Raw genomic sequence first — 18589 nt, 5'->3', positions numbered from 1 at the left:
ACTGCTACTACTACTACTACTACTACTGCGAGGCAATAGTGAACAACAAATCCATGATTGAAGCTTGAAACCCACAGAACACTTTTCCACTTTGCTTCAGTCCATCTTAGATGAGCTCGGGCCCAGCGAAGCCGGCAGAGTTTCTGGGTGTTGTTGATAAATGACTTTGGCTTTGCATAGTAGAGTTTTAACTTGCACTTACAGATGTAGCGACCAACTGTAGTTACTGACAGTGGTTTTCTGAAGTGTTCCTGAGCCCATGTGGTGATATCCTTTACACACTGGTGTCGGTTTTTGATGCAGTACCGCCTGAGGGATTGAAGGTCCGTAATATTCTCTGAACCTTTTGATGATATTACAGACCGTAGATGGTGAAATCCCTAAATTCCTTGCAATAGCTGGTGGAGAAATGTTGTTCTTAAACTGTTCAACAATTTGCTCACGCATTTGTTGACAACGTGGTGACCCTCGCCCCGTCCTTGTTTGTGAATGACTGACTTATATTCAATTGAATAGACTGCAAAGACAAGATATTTAATGTTCACACGGAGAAACTTATATTTTTTTGGGCAAACAATCATTAACTTGGAATTTAATGGCAGCAAAAAGTTGTCACAGGGGCATTTTTACCACTGTGTTACATGGCCTTTCCTTTTAACAACACTGGCGGCGTTTCTGGGTGTTGTTGATAAATGGCTTTGGCTTTGCATAGTAGAGTTTTAACTTGCATTTACAGATGTAGCAACTAACTGTAGTTACTGACAGTGGTTTTCTGAAGTGTTTCTGAGCCCATGTGGTGATATCCTTTACACACTGGTGTCGTTTTTTTTAATGCAGGACCGCCTGAGGGATCGAATATGTAGTGCTTTCTCCAAATTCTCTGAACCTTTTGATGATATTTTGGACCGTAGATGGTGAAATCCCTAAATTCCTTGCAATAGCTGGTTGAGAAATGTTCTTAAACTGTTGGACAATTTTCTCACGTATTTGTTGACAAAGTGGTGACCCTCGCCCCGTCCTTGTTTGTGAATGACCGACTTATATTCAGTTGAATAGACTGCAAAGACAAGATATTTAATGTTAGAAACTTATATTTTTTGGGGCAAATAATCATTAACTAAGAATTTTCTGGGTGTTGTTGATAAATGGCTTTGGTTTTGCGTAGTAGAGTTTTAACTTGCACTTACAGATGTAGCGACCAACTGTAGTTTTCTGAAGTGTTCCTGAGCCCATGTGGTGATATCCTTTACACACTGGTGTCGGTTTTTGATGCAGTACCGCCTGAGGGATTGAAGGTCCATAATATCATCGCTTACGTGCAGTGATTTCTCCAGATTCTCTGAACCTTTTGATGATATTACAGAGCGTAGATGGTGAAATCCCTAAATTCCTTGCAATAGCTGGTTGAGAAATGTTGTTCTTAAACTGTTCAACAATTTTCTCACGCATTTGTTGACAAAGTGGTGACCCTCGCCCCGTCCTTGTTTGTGAATGACTGACTTATATTCAGTTGAATAGACTGCAAAGACAAGATATTTAATGTTCACACTGAGAAACTTATATTTTTTGGGGGCAAATAATCATTAACTTAGAATTTAATGGCAGCAAAAAGTTGTCACAGGGGCATTTTCACCACTGTGTTACATGGCCTTTCCTTTTAACAACACTGGCGGCGTTTCTGGGTGTTGTTGATAAATGGCTTTGGCTTTGCATAGTAGAGTTTTAACTTGCACTTACAGATGTAGCGACCAACTGTAATTACTGACAGTGGTTTTCTGAAGTGTTTCTGATCCCATGTGGTGATATCCTTTACACACTGGTGTCGGTTTTTGATGCAGGACCGCCTGAGGGATCGAATATGTAGTGCTTTCTCCAAATTCTCTGAACCTTTTGATGATATTTTGGACCGTAGATGGTGAAATCCCTAAATTCCTTGCAATAGCTGGTTGAGAAATGTTGTTCTTAAACTGTTCGACAATTTGCTCACGCATTTGTTGACAAAGTGGTGACCCTCGCCCCGTCCTTGTTTGTGAATGACTGAGCATTTCACGGAAGCTGCTTTTATACCCAATCATGGCACCCACCTGTTCCCAATTAGCCTGTTCACCTGTGGGATGTTCCAAATAAGTGTTTGATGAGCATTCCTCAACTTTCTCAGTCTTTTTTGCCACTTGTGCCAGCTTTTTTTGAAACACGTTGCAGGCATCAAATGCCAAATGAGCTAATATTTGCAAAAAAATAACAAAGTTGACCAGTTGGAACGTTAAATATCTTGTCTTTGCAGTCTATTCAATTGAAAAAAGTTGAAAAGGATTTGCAAATCATTGTATTCTGTTTTTATTTACCATTTACACAACGTGACAACTTCACTGCTTTTGGCTTTTGTACATGCTTTAGGCTTCATGATGTACCGCACTGTGTTTGTGTGTATGTTGTTTGAGTGTTAATAATACAATTGTGTTATTTAAGACATTTTATATGTTTTGCTGCTAGTGAAGAAGCTCAGCGTACAAACATCCTCAGTCACTGGTCCATTTTGTAAAGAGCAGCGTTAAAAAGAGGACGACCAGAGTCACGTAGAGGATGAAGAAGATCCTGTTGATCCTCCTGGCCAGTCGGCTCCAGTATCCCAACTCCTCTTTCTGGCCGCCGTGCAGCAGCCTCAGCGTTCTTTCCATGGCCTTCAGCTCGTCCGACAGCTTCTCCAGCGTCTGGCACAGCACGCCGCTCTGACTCTGTGGCGACATTTTCCATTTGTCAATCGGAATCCTATTTTACATCCACAGGTGAGTCTCGGTCTCACCTCTCTGGCTCCGGGTAACGTGGCGTTCAGGGCCTCGCTGGCAGACATGGAGTAGATGCCTCCGCAGTCCTGCACACCTGGAAGCAGTGAAATATGGAAATTTGCGTTAAAAATAAAAAAACATCCTTAATTAAACCTGTAAAGGCTTAGTGGCCACATGCGTGGACAGCACCTTTTAGCTCTTATTTCCAAAATTGTGTACACTACTGAGTTGGGGTCTTATGGCCACTTATGTGGACACTTATACTGCCATCTGGTGGTGTCAGAAGAGTATTACATACAATGGAATTTGGGGGGGAAAAGTGTAAAAATAAGAATTAGCATGTCACTAAACATGAAGTACACGTTTGTGTACTTATGGACTAAGTACATCATATCAAAAGATGATTCTTAGTTTTTATTCTGACTAGGGTCCAATAAGCCCAAATAGCAAAGAGAAATTAAAAAAAGCATGTAAATAAATAATAATAAACCTTAAGAGGTTTATGGGAACATTACTTTTTTCTTGGCATTTTTTCTATCATTCACAATCCTTATGTAAGACAAGAACACCATTTTTTTTAATGCATTCCAAGCCGTAAATAAACACCAGCAAGAGTCAGCTAACAATTTAGCCAATGGGAGTCGCTCTATTCCGCCTATAAACTGCTCTAAATGACCTCCGTCAACATTTTATTTACACACTAAGTATATATGTCATGTAGTAACATTCATAATAACATGTGATGTTTACATGATGTAAGTATATATGTCATGTAGTAACATTCATAATAACATGTAATATATACATGATGTAATTATGTCATGTAGTAACATTCATAATAACATGTAATATATACATGATGTAAGTATATATGTCATGTAGTAACATTCATAATAACATGTAATATATACATGATGTAAGTATATATGTCATGTAGTAGCATTCATAATAACATGTAATATATACATGATGTAAGTATACAGTATATGTAATGTAGTAACATTCATAATAACATGTAATATATACATGATGTAAGTATATATGTAGTATCTAGTAACATTCATAATAACATGTAATATATACATGATGTAAGTATATATGTCATGTAGTAACATTTATAATAACATGTAATATATACATGATATAAGTATATATGTCATGTAGTAACATTCATAATAACATGTAATATATACATGATGTAAGTATATATGTAATGTAGTAACATTCATAATAACATGTAATATTTACATGATGTAAGTATATATGTCATATAGTAACATTCATAATAACATGTAATATATACATGATGTAAGTATATATGTAATGTAGTAACATTCATAATAACATGTCATATATACATGATGTAAGTATATATGTAGTATCTAGTAACATTCATAATAACATGTGCTATATACATGATGTAAGTATATATGTAATGTAGTAACATTCATAATAACATGTAATATATACATGATGTAAGTATAAATGTCATGTAGTAACATTCATAATAACATGTCATATATACATGATGTAAGTATATATGTAGTATCTAGTAACATTCATAATAACATGTGCTATATACATGATGTAAGTATATATGTAATGTAGTAACATTCATAATAACATATAATATATACATGATGTAAGTATATATGTCATGTAGTAACATTCATAATAACATGTAATATATACATGATGTAAGTATATATGTCATGTAGTAACATTCATAATAACATGTAATATATACATGATGTAAGTATATATGTCATGTAGTAACATTCATAATAACATGTAATATATACATGATGTAAGTATATATGTAATGTAGTAACATTCATAATAACATGTAATATATACATGATGTAAGTATATATGTAGTATCTAGTAACATTCATAATAACATGTAATATATACATGATGTAAGTATATATGTCATGTAGTAACATTCATAATAACATGTAATATATACATGATGTAAGTATATATGTCATGTAGTAACATTCATAATAACATGTAATATATACATGATGTAAGTATATATGTCATGTAGTAACATTCATAATAACATGTAATATATATACATGATGTAAGTATATATGTCATGTAGTAACATTCATAATATGTAATATATACATGATGTAAGTTTACATGTAATGTAGTAACATTCATAATAACATGTAATATATACATGATGTAAGTATATATGTAGTATCTAGTAACATTCATAATAACATGTAATATATACATGATGTAAGTATATATGTAGTATCTAGCAACATTCATAATAACATGTAATACATACATGATGTAAGTATATATGTCATGTAGTAACATTCATAATAACATGTAATATATACATGATGTAAGTATATATGTAATGTAACATTCATAACATGTAATATTTACATGATGTAAGTATATATGTCATGTAGTAACATTCATAATAACATGTAATATATACATGATGTAAGTATATATGTAATGTAGTAACATTCATAATAACATGTAATATATACATGATGTAAGTATATATGTAGTATCTAGTAACATTCATAATAACATGTAATATATACATGATGTAAGTATATATGTCATGTAGTAACATTCATAATAACATGTAATATTTACATGATGTAAGTATACATGTAATGTAGTAACATTCATAATAACATATAATATATACATGATGTAAGTATATATGTCATGTAGTAACATTCATAATAACATGTAATATATATACATGATGTAAGTATATATGTCATGTAGTAACATTCATAATATGTAATATATACATGATGTAAGTTTACATGTAATGTAGTAACATTCATAATAACATGTAATATATACATGATGTAAGTATATATGTAGTATCTAGTAACATTCATAATAACATGTAATATATACATGATGTAAGTATATATGTAGTATCTAGCAACATTCATAATAACATGTAATACATACATGATGTAAGTATATATGTCATGTAGTAACATTCATAATAACATGTAATATATACATGATGTAAGTATATATGTAGTATCTAGTAACATTCATAATAACATGTGCTATATACATGATGTAAGTATATATGTAGTATCTAGTAACATTCATAATAACATGTAATATATACATGATGTAAGTAGAGTATATATGTAATGTAGTAACATTCATTTAAAGTAGCAATGATTGTCACACACACACACACTAGGTGTGGTGAAATGTGTCCTTTGCATTTGACCCATCCCCTTGTTCACCCCCTGGGAGATGAGGGGAGCAGTGAGCAGCAGAGGTGGCCGCGCCCGGGAATAATTTTTGCTGATTTAACCCCCAATTCCCACCCTTGATGCTGAGTGCCAATTAAGGGAGGTAACGGGTCCCATTTTTATCGTCTTTGGTATGACCTACCCATCTCAGGGCGGACACTCTAACCACTAGGCCACTGAGCAGTGTGTAAGTGTCTGGAAAACAACTGGTTTTAGTCATAACTTAAATGTTGGCGTTGAACTAGCCAGGTAGTCTTTTCTCAAGTATAGAGCTATCACTTTTGCATTCCTAAGTCCCACTAGGCCACTAATTTGAGTTTTGTTGGCGGTTTTGGGATGTTTTTAGATGACTTTATGGGCAGAATAGTGTTCTCCCGTCAGCCACCTCGTACTTGCCATGTTTTACGACTTAGAATGCATTAGAAAAATAAAAACATGTTCTTGTCCCACATAGGGATTGTGAAAACTTCCCAAATAGAGCAGTTTTCCTTTAAATGCAGGCGGGACTTCACGTACCTCCGTTATAAAAGTTAGCGTGTTTGCTAAAGACGCCGCTTTCCTCCCCGTCTGCGTGGTTGTCGCTTTTGTTGTCTATCTGCATCAGACGCATCACACAGATGGTCTCCAAGAGGCTGAGCAGCATCAGAGCAAAGATCCCGATGCAGTAGACGCCTGAGGAGGAGCAGGAGGAGAGAACTGTATCCTCACTTTCACTTCCAGGACAACAAGGTTACATTTTCAGCACAGACCCGTTCAAGGGTACAGGGTGACAGGATAGGAACACTACAAGGTGGGGAAAGGTGGACACGGGGGAGGATAGTGAGTAAAAAAAAAAAAGTAGATCCCAGACTAGGCCCTGGGGCAGGGGGGGGGGGGGGGGGACTCAGTCTGGGGCCAGGAAAAAAAAATGTTAGCCACGATAACAATTGCTGGCCCCACTATGGACTGGACTCTCACTATTATGTTAGATCCACTATGGACTGGACTCACAATATTATGTTAGATCCACTATGGACTGGACTCTCACACTATTATGTTAGATCCATTATGGACTGGACTCACAATATTATGTTAGATCCACTATGGACTGGACTCTCACACTATTATGTTAGATCCATTATGGACTTCACTCTCACACTATTATGTTAGATCCACTATGGACTGGACTGTCACTATTATGTTAGATCCACTATGGACTGGACTGTCACTATTATGTTAGATCCACTATGGACTGGACTGTCACTATTATGTTAGATCCACTATGGACTGGACTCACAATATTATGTTAGATCCACTATGGACTGGACTCTCACACTATTATGTTAGATCCATTATGGACTTCACTCTCACACTATTATGTTAGATCCACTATGGACTGGACTGTCACTATTATGTTAGATCCACTATGGACTGGACTGTCACTATTATGTTAGATCCACTATGGACTGGACTGTCACTATTATGTTAGATCCACTATGGACTGGACTGTCACTATTATGTTAGATCCACTATGGACTGGACTCACAATATTATGTTAGATCCACTATGGACTGGACTCTCACACTATTATGTTAGATCCATTATGGACTTCACTCTCACACTATTATGTTAGATCCACTATGGACTGGACTGTCACTATTATGTTAGATCCACTATGGACTGGACTGTCACTATTATGTTAGATCCACTATGGACTGGACTCTCACTATTATGTTAGATCCACTATGGACTGGACTCACAATATTATGTTAGATCCACTATGGACTGGACTCTCACACTATTATGTTAGATCCATTATGGACTTCACTCTCACACTATTATGTTAGATCCACTATGGACTGGACTGTCACTATTATGTTAGATCCACTATGGACTGGACTGTCACTATTATGTTAGATCCACTATGGACTGGACTGTCACTATTATGTTAGATCCACTATGGACTGGACTCTCACACTATTATGTTAGATCCATTATGGACTGGACTCTCACACTATTATGTTAGATCCACTATGGACTGGACTCTCACTATTATGTTAGATCCACTATGGACTGTCTAACAATCTCTGTGAACCTTTTCAATCCGGTTTCAGGGCAAATCACTCTACGGAGACAGCCCTCGCAAAAATGACTAATGATCTACTGCTAACGATGGATTCTGATGCGTCATCTATGTTGCTGCTTCTTGATCTTAGCGCTGCTTTCGATACCGTCGATCATAATATTTTATTAGAGCGTATCAAAACACGTATTGGTATGTCAGACTTAGCTTTGTCGTGGTTTAACTCTTATCTTACTGACAGGATGCAATGCGTCTCCCATAACAATGTGACCTCGGACTATGTTAAGGTAACGTGCGGAGTCCCTCAGGGTTCGGTTCTTGGCCCTGCACTCTTCAGCATTTACATGCTGCCGCTAGGCGACATCATACGCAAATACGGTGTTAGCTTTCATTGTTATGCTGATGACAGCCAACTCTACATGCCCCTAAAGCTGACCAACACGCCGGATTGTAGTCAGCTGGAGGCGTGTCTTAATGAAATTAAACAATGGATGTCCGCTAACTTCTTGCAACTCAACGCCAAGAAAACGGAAATGCTGATTATCGGTCCTGCTGAACACCGACATTTATTTAATAATACCACCTTAACATTTGACAACCAAACAATTACACAAGGCGAATCAGTAAAGAATCTGGGTACTATCTTCCACCCAACTCTCTCCTTTGAGTCACACATTAAGAGTGTTACTAAAACGGCCTTCTTTCATCTCTGTAATATCGCTAAAATTCGTTCCATTTTGTCCACTAGCGACGCTGAGATCATTATTCATGCGTTCGTTACGTCTCGTCTCGACTATTGTAACGTATTATTTTCGGGTCTCCCTATGTCTAGCATTAAAAAATTACAGTTGGTACAAAATGCGGCTGCTAGACTTTTGACAAGAACAAGAAAGTTTGATCATATTACGCCTATACTGGCTCACCTGCACTGGCTTCCTGTGCACTTAAGATGTGACTTTAAGGTTTTACTACTTACGTATAAAATACTACACGGTCTAGCTCCGTCCTATCTTGTCGATTGCATTGTACCATATGTCCCGGCAAGAAATCTGCGTTCAAAGAACTCCGGCTTATTAGTGATTCCCAGAGCCCAAAAAAAGTCTGCGGGCTATAGAGCGTTTTCTATTTGGGCTCCAGTACTATGGAATGCCCTCCCGGTAACAGTTAGAGATGCTACCTCAGTAGAAGCATTTAAGTCCCATCTTAAAACTCATTTGTATACTCTAGCCTTTAAATAGCTCCCCTGTTAGACCAGTTGATCTGCCGTTTCTTTTCTTTTCTCCTCTGCTCCCCTTTTCCTTGAGGGGGGGGGGGGCACAGGTCCGGTGGCCATGGATGAAGTGCTGGCTGTCCAGAGTCGGGACCCGGGGTGGACCGCTCGCCTGTGCATCGGCTGGGAACATCTCTGCGCTGCTGACCCGTCTCCGCTCGGGATGGTGTCCTGCTGGCCCCACTATGGACTGGACTCTTACTATTATGTTGGATCCACTATGGACTGGACTCTCACAATATTATGTCAGACCCACTCGACATCCATTGCTTTCGGTCTCCCCTAGAGGGGGGGGGTTACCCACATATGCGGTCCTCTCCAAGGTTTCTCATAGTCATTCACATCGACGTCCCACTGGGGTGAGTTTTTCCTTGCCCGTATGTGGGCTTTGTACCGAGGATGTCGTTGTGGCTTGTGCAGCCCTTTGAGACACTTGTGATTTAGGGCTATATAAATAAAGATTGATAAAGATTGATGGACTGGACTCTCACACTATTATGTTAGATCCACTATGGACTGCATGGACTCTCACACTATTATGTTAGATCCACTATGGACTGGACTCTCACTATTATGTTAGATCCACTATGGACTGGACTCCCACTATTATGTTAGATCCACTATGGACTGGACTCCCACTATTATGTTAGATCCACTATGGACTGGACTCTCACACTATTATGTTAGATCCATTATGGACTGGACTCTCACACTATTATGTTAGATCCACTATGGACTGGACTGTCACTATTATGTTAGATCCACTATGGACTGGACTGTCACTATTATGTTAGATCCACTATGGACTGGACTCTCACACTATTATGTTAGATCCACTATGGACTGGACTCTCACACTATTATGTTAGACACGGCGGTTGGAGTGGGAGCCAGAGAGAGAGAGACGGAATGATAAAAAAGACAATTTGCTGGAAAGTCGTCTGCTTCTTACCGATGAGCGGGATCCTGTTGGTGGAGGACGGCAGGATTTCGTTGAGAATGAGCTGCAGCACGGTGACGGCCAACAGCACCGTGATCTTGAAGCTCAGCTTTTCACCGGCCCTGTCCGAGATCAGGAAGGAGGCCAAGTCCAGACCCAGGAAGAAGAGGACGGGCAACACAAAGTTGACGATGTAAAGGATGGGTTTTCTCCTCATGGTGATCTGAGAAACAGTGGGAGAGCTTCTAATGATGTCATCATTGGCATATTAGGTATTTGGTGGGGGGTTTTTTTGCAGAAAATTGTGTTTCTCAGGCAAAATAACTATTTTTCAGTGCTTTTTCAGTGTTTTCCAGTAGTTTTCATCAAATAAAATTGTTTTTTAAGCCAAAGTATGTTGTTTCATTGGAGGAGACATTGAAACGGTAAGTAATAACAGTAGGTTAGAACTGTGTGAGTTGTTGTGCCGCCGGCTTAGCCTTCTACTGCAGTGTTTTTCAACCACACTAGTGTGCCGTGAGATATTGTCTGGCGTGCCGTGGGAAATCACGCAACTTCACCTAATTGGTCCAAAAAATATTTTCTGCAAATCAATAATAATAATCTGCAAATAAAGTGCCGTTGCTTAGTGTCCGTGCTGTGTAGAACTCGGCAGGGTAACCACGTAACACTCCACGTCAGTAGGTGGCAGCAGGTAGTTAATTGCTTTGTAAAAGTCGGAATGTGTCGAGTGAGACGAGGATGGTTTGTTGTGATCCCAATATGCAGACCACAGCCGTAAAAAGGTATGTAATACTTAAACCAAAAATGAAAGGCAATGGCTATGCAAAGCGAAAGAAAAACTGAACTGGCTACAAAGTAAACAGAAACAAAATGCTGGACGACAGCAAAAACTTACGTCTTTTATTGTCAACATACACATGTATACGTCCAGGGTCTGGCATTAGAAAGTTACACTCGGTAGAAATTTAACCTTAGTCAGTTTTTGTGGCGTACTAGGTCTTTGTTTTTGTTTTGTTTTTACAGAAAATCTTGTTTCTCAGGCAAAATAACTTTTTTTCACTGCTCTTTTTTAGCATTTTCCAGTGGTTTTTATCAAATAAAATTTGTTTTAAGCCAAAATATGTTGTTTTTGTTCCATGAAATACTGTTTTTGGGTCAAAATGTGGTCTTATCATAGTGTTAAGTATTAAAATGAGTTGTTTGGTTTGGAGACTATAGTGCCTCAAGACATGTTTTATATATATTTTTCAGTGCAAGAACAGTGCTTCTGTGACTAAATACGTTTCTTTTATCACAGAAATGATTTATTTGTGTCCAAATAAATTGTTCGCATCATAGAAAATGCTTTGTGCAAAAAATACAAAAATGTAAAAATATCTAATGGTATTGAAAATCTGTTTTGTGTCACAGCATGTGGTTTGGAGTTGAGAAAATATTGTTTTTATGGAAAATTATGTTGTTTGCATCGCTAGAAAGGTGTTTTTATATATATATATATAAAAAAAGACTTCACAGGAGATTGTTTTTGAGGAAAAAATATGTAAATTAACGGTTTGGATTGGGGAAAATTGTTGTTGTGTCGCTAGCTTAGCCTTCTACTGCATGAGAATAGTATCACCGTCCAGCGGCAAAATAAAGAATGATTTACCTAAAAAATATTTTTAATTGGATCAGTGCCTACTGTGTTTGGCAATGGATGAGTAAGTTATAAACTCCGTTATTACGTTTGCGATGTGGCTCGTAGCGTACTAGCGCTCGTAGCGTACTTTGTAGCCTTGAGTCTCGATTGTTTACAACTCGAAGCAGCTGAACAGTGGAGTTATTAGCATGATTAAAGTTAGACTAGGTAGAAATTTAACCTTAGTCAGTTTTTGTGGCGTATTAGGTATGTTGGGTTTTTTTTTTGCAGAAAATTGTGTTTCTCAGGCAAAATAAAAAAATGTCAGTGCTTTTTATCAAATCAAATTTGTTTTTAAGCCAAAATATGTTGTTTCTGTTCCATGAAATACTGTTTTTGTGTCAAGATGTGGTCTTATCATAGTGTTAAGTATTAAAATGAGTTGTTTGGTTTGGAGATTATAGTGCCTCAAGACATGTTTTAACTGCAGGCATTTTTGTTTTTGAGGCAAAATACATATTTTTCAGTGCAAGAACAGTGCTTCTGTGACTAAATACGTTTCTTTTATCACAGATATGATTTATTTGTGTCCAAATACATTGTTTGCATCATAAAAAATTTAAAAATATCTAATGGTATTGAAAATGTGTTTTGTGTCACAACACGTGGTTTGGAGTTGAGAAAATATTGTTTTCATGGAAAGTTATGTTTGCATCGCTAGAAAGGTGTTTTTATATTTAAAAAAAAAGACTTCACAGGAGATTGTTTTTGAGGAAAAAATATGTAAATTAACGGTTTGGATTGGGGAATATTGTTGTTGTGTCGCTAGCTTAGCCTTCTACTGCATGAGAATAGTATCACCATCCAGAGGCAAAATAAAGAATGATTTACCTAAAAAATATTTTTAATTGGATCAGTGCCTACTGAGTTTGGCAATGGACGAGTAAGTTATATACTCCGTTATTACGTTCGCTATGTCGCTCGTAGCATACTTTGTAGCCTTGAGTCTCGATCGTTTACAACTCGAAGCAGCTGAACAGTGGAGTTATTAGCATGATTAAAGTTAGACTAGGTAAAATTTAACCTTTGTCAGTTTTTGTGGCATATTAGGTATGTTGGGGGATTTTTTTGCAGAAAATTGTGTTTCTCAGGCAAAATAAAAACATTTCAGTGCTTTTTCAGTATTTTCCAGTGGTCTTTAAGCCAAAATATGTTGTTTCTGTTCCATGAAATACTGTTTTTGTGTCAAGATGTGATCTTATCATAGTGTTAAGTATTAAAATGAGTTGTTTGGTTTGGAGACTATAGTGCTTCAAGACATGTTTTAACTGCAGACATTTTTGTTTTTGAGGCAAAATACATATTTTTCAGTGCAAGAACAGTCCTTTTATGACTAAATACGTTTCTTTTATCACAGAAATGATTTATTTGTGTCCAAATAAATTGTTCGCATCATAGAAAATGCTTTGTGCAAAAATACAAAAATTTTAAATTATCTAATGGTATTGAAAATGTGTTTTGTGTCACAACATGTGGTTTGGAGTTGAGAAAATATTGTTTTTATGGAAAATTATGTTGTTTGTGTCGCTATAAATGTGTTTTTATTTTTAAAAAAAGACTTCACAGAAGATTGTTTTTGAGGAAAAAATATGTAAATTAGCGGTTTGGATTGGGGAATATTGTTGTTGTGTCGCTAGCTTAGCCTTCTACTGCATGAGAATAGTATCACCGTCCAGAGGCAAAATAAAGAATGATTACCTAAAAAATATTTTTAATTGGATCAGTGCCTACTGTGTTTGGCAATGGATGAGTAAGTTATATACTCCGTTATTACGTTCGCTATGTCGCTCGTAGCGTACTTTGTAGCCTTGAGTCTCGATTGTTTACAACTCGAAGCAGCTGAACAGTGGAGTTTTTAACATGATAAAAGTTAGACTAGGTAGAAATTTAACCTTAGTCAGTTTTTGTGGCGTATTAGGTATGTTGGGGGGTTTTTTTGCAGAAAATTGTGTTTCTCAGGCAAAATAAAAAAATGTCAGTGCTTTTTATCAAATCAAATGTGTTTTTAAGCCAAAATATGTTGTTTCTGTTCCATGAAATACTGTTTTTGTGTCAAGATGTGGTCTTATCATAGTGTTAAGTATTAAAATGAGTTGTTTGGTTTGGAGACCATAATGGTTCAAGACATGTTTTAACTGCAGACATTTTTGCTTTTGAGGCAAAATATATATATTTTCAGTGCAAGAACAGTCCTTTTGTGACTAAATACGTTTCGTTCATCACAGAAATGATTTATTTGTGTCCAAATACATTGTTTGCATCATAAAAAATGTAAAAATATCTAATGGTATTGAAAATGTGTTTTGTGTCACAACATGTGGTTTGGAGTTGAGAAAATATTGTTTTTATGGAAAATTATGTTTGCATTGCTAGAAAGGTGTTTTTATATTTAAAAAAAAGACTTCACAGGAGATTGTTTTTGAGGAAAAAATATGTAAATTAATGGTTTGGATTGGGGAATATTGTTGTTGTGTCGCTAGCTTAGCCTTCTACTGCATGAGAATAGTATCACCGTCCAGCGGCAAAATAAAGAATGATTTACCTAAAAAATATTTTTAATTGGATCAGTGCCTACTGAGTTTGGCAATGGACGAGTAAGTTATATACTTCGTTATTACGTTTGCGATGTCGCTCGTAGCGTACTTTGTAGCCTTGAGTCTCGATTGTTTACAACTCGAAGCAGCTGAACAGTGGAGTTATTAACATGATGAAAGTTAGACTAGGTAGAAATTTAACCTTAGTCAGTTTTTGTGGCGTATTAGGTATGTTGGGTTTTTTTTTGCAGAAAATTGTGTTTCTCAGGCAAAATAAAAACATTTCAGTGCTTTTTCAGTATTTTCCGATGGTCTTTAAGCCAAAATATGTTGTTTCTGTTCCATGAAATACTGTTTTCTGGTCAAGATGTGGTCTTATCATAGTGTTAAGTATTAAAATGAGTTGTTTGGTTTGGAGACTATAGTGCTTCAAGACATGTTGTTTTAACTGCAGACATTTTTGTTTTTGAGGCAAAATACATATTTTTCACTGCAAGAACAGTGCTTTTGTGACTAAATACGTTTCTTTTATCACAGAAATGATTTATTTGTGTCCAAATAAATTGTTCGCATCATAGAAAATGCTTTGTGCAAAAATACAAAAATGTAAAAATATCTAATGGTATTGAAAATGTGTTTTGTGTCACAACATGTGGTTTGGAGTTGAGAAAATATTGTTTTTATGGAAAATTATGTTGTTTGCATCGCTAGAAAGGTGTTTTTAAATATATATAAAAAAAAGACTTCACAGGAGATTGTTTTTGAGGAAAAAATATGTAAATTAACGGTTTGGATTGAGGAATATTGTTGTTGTGTCGCTAGCTTAGCCTTCTACTGCATGAGAATAGTATCACCGTCCAGCGGCAAAATAAAGAATGATTTACCTAAAAAATATTTTTAATTGGATCAGTGCCTACTGTGTTTGGCAATGGACGAGTAAGTTATATACTCTGTTATTACGTTCGCTATGTCGCTCGTAGCGTACTTTGTAGCCTTGAGTCTCGATTGTTTACAACTCGAAGCAGCTGAACAGTGGAGTTATTAACATGATTAAAGTTAGACTAGGTAGAAATTTAACCTTAGTCAGTTTTTGTGGCGTATTAGGTATGTTGGGGTTTTTTTTGCAGAAAATTGTGTTTCTCAGGCAAAATAAAAACATTTCAGTGCTTTTTCAGTATTTTCCAGTGGTCTTTAAGCCAAAATATGTTGTTTCTGTTCCATGGAATACTGTTTTTGTGTCAAGATGTGGTCTTATCATAGTGTTAAGTATTAAAATGAGTTGTTTGGTTTGGAGACTATAGTGCTTCAAGACATGTTGTTGTAACTGCAGACATTTTTGTTTTTGAGGCAAAATACATATTTTTCAGTGCAAGAACAGTGCTTCTATGACTAAATATGTTGATTTTATCACAGAAATGATTTATTTGTGTCCAAATAAATTGTTCGCATCATAGAAAATGCTTTGTGCAAAAATACAAAAATGTAAAAATATCTAATGGTATTGAAAATGTGTTTTGTGTCACAACATGTGGTTTGGAGTTGAGAAAATATTGTTTTTATGGAAAATTATGTTGTTTGCATCGCTAGAAAGGTGTTTTTATATATATATAAAAAAAGACTTCACAGGAGATTGTTTTTGAGGAAAAAATATGTAAATTAACGGTTTGGATTGGGGAATATTGTTGTTGTGTCACTAGCTTAGCCTTCTACTGCATGAGAATAGTATCACCGTCCAGCGGCAAAATAAAGAATGATTTACCTAAAAAATATTTTTAATTGGATCAGTGCCTACTGTGTTTGGCAATGGATGAGTAAGTTATATACTCCGTTATTACGTTCGCTATGTCGCTCGTAGCGTACTTTGTAGCCTTGAGTCTCGATTGTTTACAACTCGAAGCAGCTGAACAGTGGAGTTCTTAACATGATTAAAGTTAGACTAGGTAAAATTTAACCTTAGTCAGTTTTTGTGGCATATTAGGTATGTTGGGTTTTTTTTGCAGAAAATTGTGTTTCTCAGGCAAAATAACATTTTTTCAGTGCTTTTTATCAAATCAAAAAAAATTTAAGCCAAAATATGTTGTTTCTGTTCCATGAAATACTGTTTTTGGGTCAAGATGTGGTCTTATCATAGTGTTAAAATGAGTTGTTTGGTTTGGAGACTATAGTGCTTCAAGACATGTTGTTTTAACTGCAGACATTTTTGTTTTTGAGGCAAAATACATCTTTTTCAGTGCAAGAACAGTGCTTTTGTGACTAAATACGTTTCTTTTATCACAGAAATGATTTATTTGTGTCCAAATAAATTGTTCGCATCATAGAAAATGCTTTGTGCAAAAATACAAAAATGTAAAAATATCTAATGGTATTGAAAATGTGTTTTGTGTCACAACATGTGGTTTGGAGTTGAGAAAATATTGTTTTTATGGAAAATTATGTTGTTTGCATCGGTAGAAAGGTGTTTATATATATATATATATAAAAAAAGACTTCACAGGAGATTGTTTTTGAGGAAAAAATATGTAAATTAACGGTTTGGATTGGGGAATATTGTTGTTGTGTCGCTAGCTTAGCCTTCTACTGCATGAGAATAGTATCACCGTCCAGCGGCAAAATAAAGAATGATTACCTAAAAAATGGTGTTGCTGAAACAAAACAAGCACATTTTTCTGTGCAAAAACAGTACTTTTGCGACTATAGGTTGTTTTCATCACATAAAATTAAATTTGGTAGCAAAATTGGGTTGCTTGTATCTTGTAAAATAGTGTTTTTTGTCACAAATTGTGTTGCTTTGTGGCAAAACATGCTCATCTCATGGCAAAACGGATGAAGAAATCAAGCAGATGACCAATCAGACGGACCGTGTAGACGATCTTGTCCTGGTCGACGTCGGCGCTGGCGTTGTAGGCGGTCACGTTCATGTTGAGGAAGACCCACTCGTACTGCGTCCTCATCAGCTCGCGCGACGACTCGGAGGCCTCGCTGGAGTTGTCGCTGGCCTTCAGGAGCAGGTCTTTGGCTGGGCAGTGGAAACGGGGCAATTAATTAGTGCGGCTTCATTTCCTGGCGCTGATGATGTAACTCTGATGATGTAACTCCTCCCGAGTGAACATTAGCTTGAAAGCTATTTGGATCGATGCAAACTCATTAGGAACATTTTGTATTTCATACAGATTAGTCCGAATGTTAACACCAGAGTCTGTTTCACTTCCTGTTCCTGCTGTCGCTCTTTTTTAGGTCAGTGGGCGTGGCTTTCGTAGTTTTTTTTACATTGGCCTTTCAATTTGAACTGTGCACCATGAATTCTGCCTGGCAACAAGCAGGACAATTATATTTTTAGCAGCTAAGATGGAAGTGTCAAAGTGCGGTAAGCATTGCATATTTTGTAGGGTTTTTTTGCCATAAAAACAGAGTTTTCTTTAACAAAAATGGCATTAAACATAAAAATATAATAAAAACTTTATATCGACAGACAAATCAAGTTGATCGAAAGATTTAAGCGTTGACAAAACAAACAAACAAATAAAAACATACAATCAACAAATAGATCTGAAATTGATAAAAAGATTTAAGCGTTGAAATTAAAATAAAATTCAAAAAAATAATGTATGACTTATTTTTAACACTTTTATGAGCGGGGCCCTTTTGGATCCCTGATAAATTAACTAGGATTTTTTTTTTTACTTTATTTGCTCCAAAAACAAATAGCACTTAAAATGTTGTTATGAATTATGAACTATCACATCAACTATTCCATATATTTGATTTTTTGCCATAAAAACAGGGTTTTCTTTCACAAAAATGGCAAAAAAAAAAATTATATCGACAGACAGATCAAGTTGATCTACAGATTTAAGCATTGACAAAACAAACAAAAAAATAAAAACATTAAATTGACACATAGATCTGAAATTGATATCAAGATTTAAGCGTTGAAACTTAAATGAATTTAAAAAAAAAATGTATGACTTATTTTTAACACTTTTATGAGCGAGGCCCTTTTGGATCCCTGATAAATTTACTGTTTTTTTTGTTTTTTTTACTTTATTTGCTCCAA

General features: G+C 36.0%; 1 protein-coding gene across 2 annotated transcripts in view; it reads right to left on the bottom strand.

Moving 5' to 3' along the window:
• Positions 1 to 2340: 2340 nt before the first annotated feature.
• The window catches only part of LOC133577731 (5-hydroxytryptamine receptor 3A-like), a 28128-nt gene continuing 11879 nt past the window's right edge, over positions 2341 to 18589 (bottom strand). For both annotated transcript variants that reach the window (XM_061931719.1, XM_061931718.2), the window contains 5 exons: positions 17394 to 17551; positions 10333 to 10543; positions 6566 to 6721; positions 2804 to 2880; positions 2341 to 2735 (listed from right to left, as the gene is read on the bottom strand). In XM_061931719.1, the coding sequence (XP_061787703.1) occupies positions 2520 to 2735; positions 2804 to 2880; positions 6566 to 6721; positions 10333 to 10543; positions 17394 to 17551 (818 nt within the window). In that variant the 3' untranslated portion in view covers positions 2341 to 2519. The remainder of the gene's footprint in view (positions 2736 to 2803; positions 2881 to 6565; positions 6722 to 10332; positions 10544 to 17393; positions 17552 to 18589) is intronic.

The sequence above is a fragment of the Nerophis lumbriciformis genome, linkage group LG39 (genome assembly GCF_033978685.3).
Source record: "Nerophis lumbriciformis linkage group LG39, RoL_Nlum_v2.1, whole genome shotgun sequence".
Lineage (NCBI taxonomy): Eukaryota > Metazoa > Chordata > Actinopteri > Syngnathiformes > Syngnathidae > Nerophis > Nerophis lumbriciformis.
Note: the sequence above shows the minus strand (reverse complement) of the source record. Positions and strands in the feature narration are given on the sequence as shown.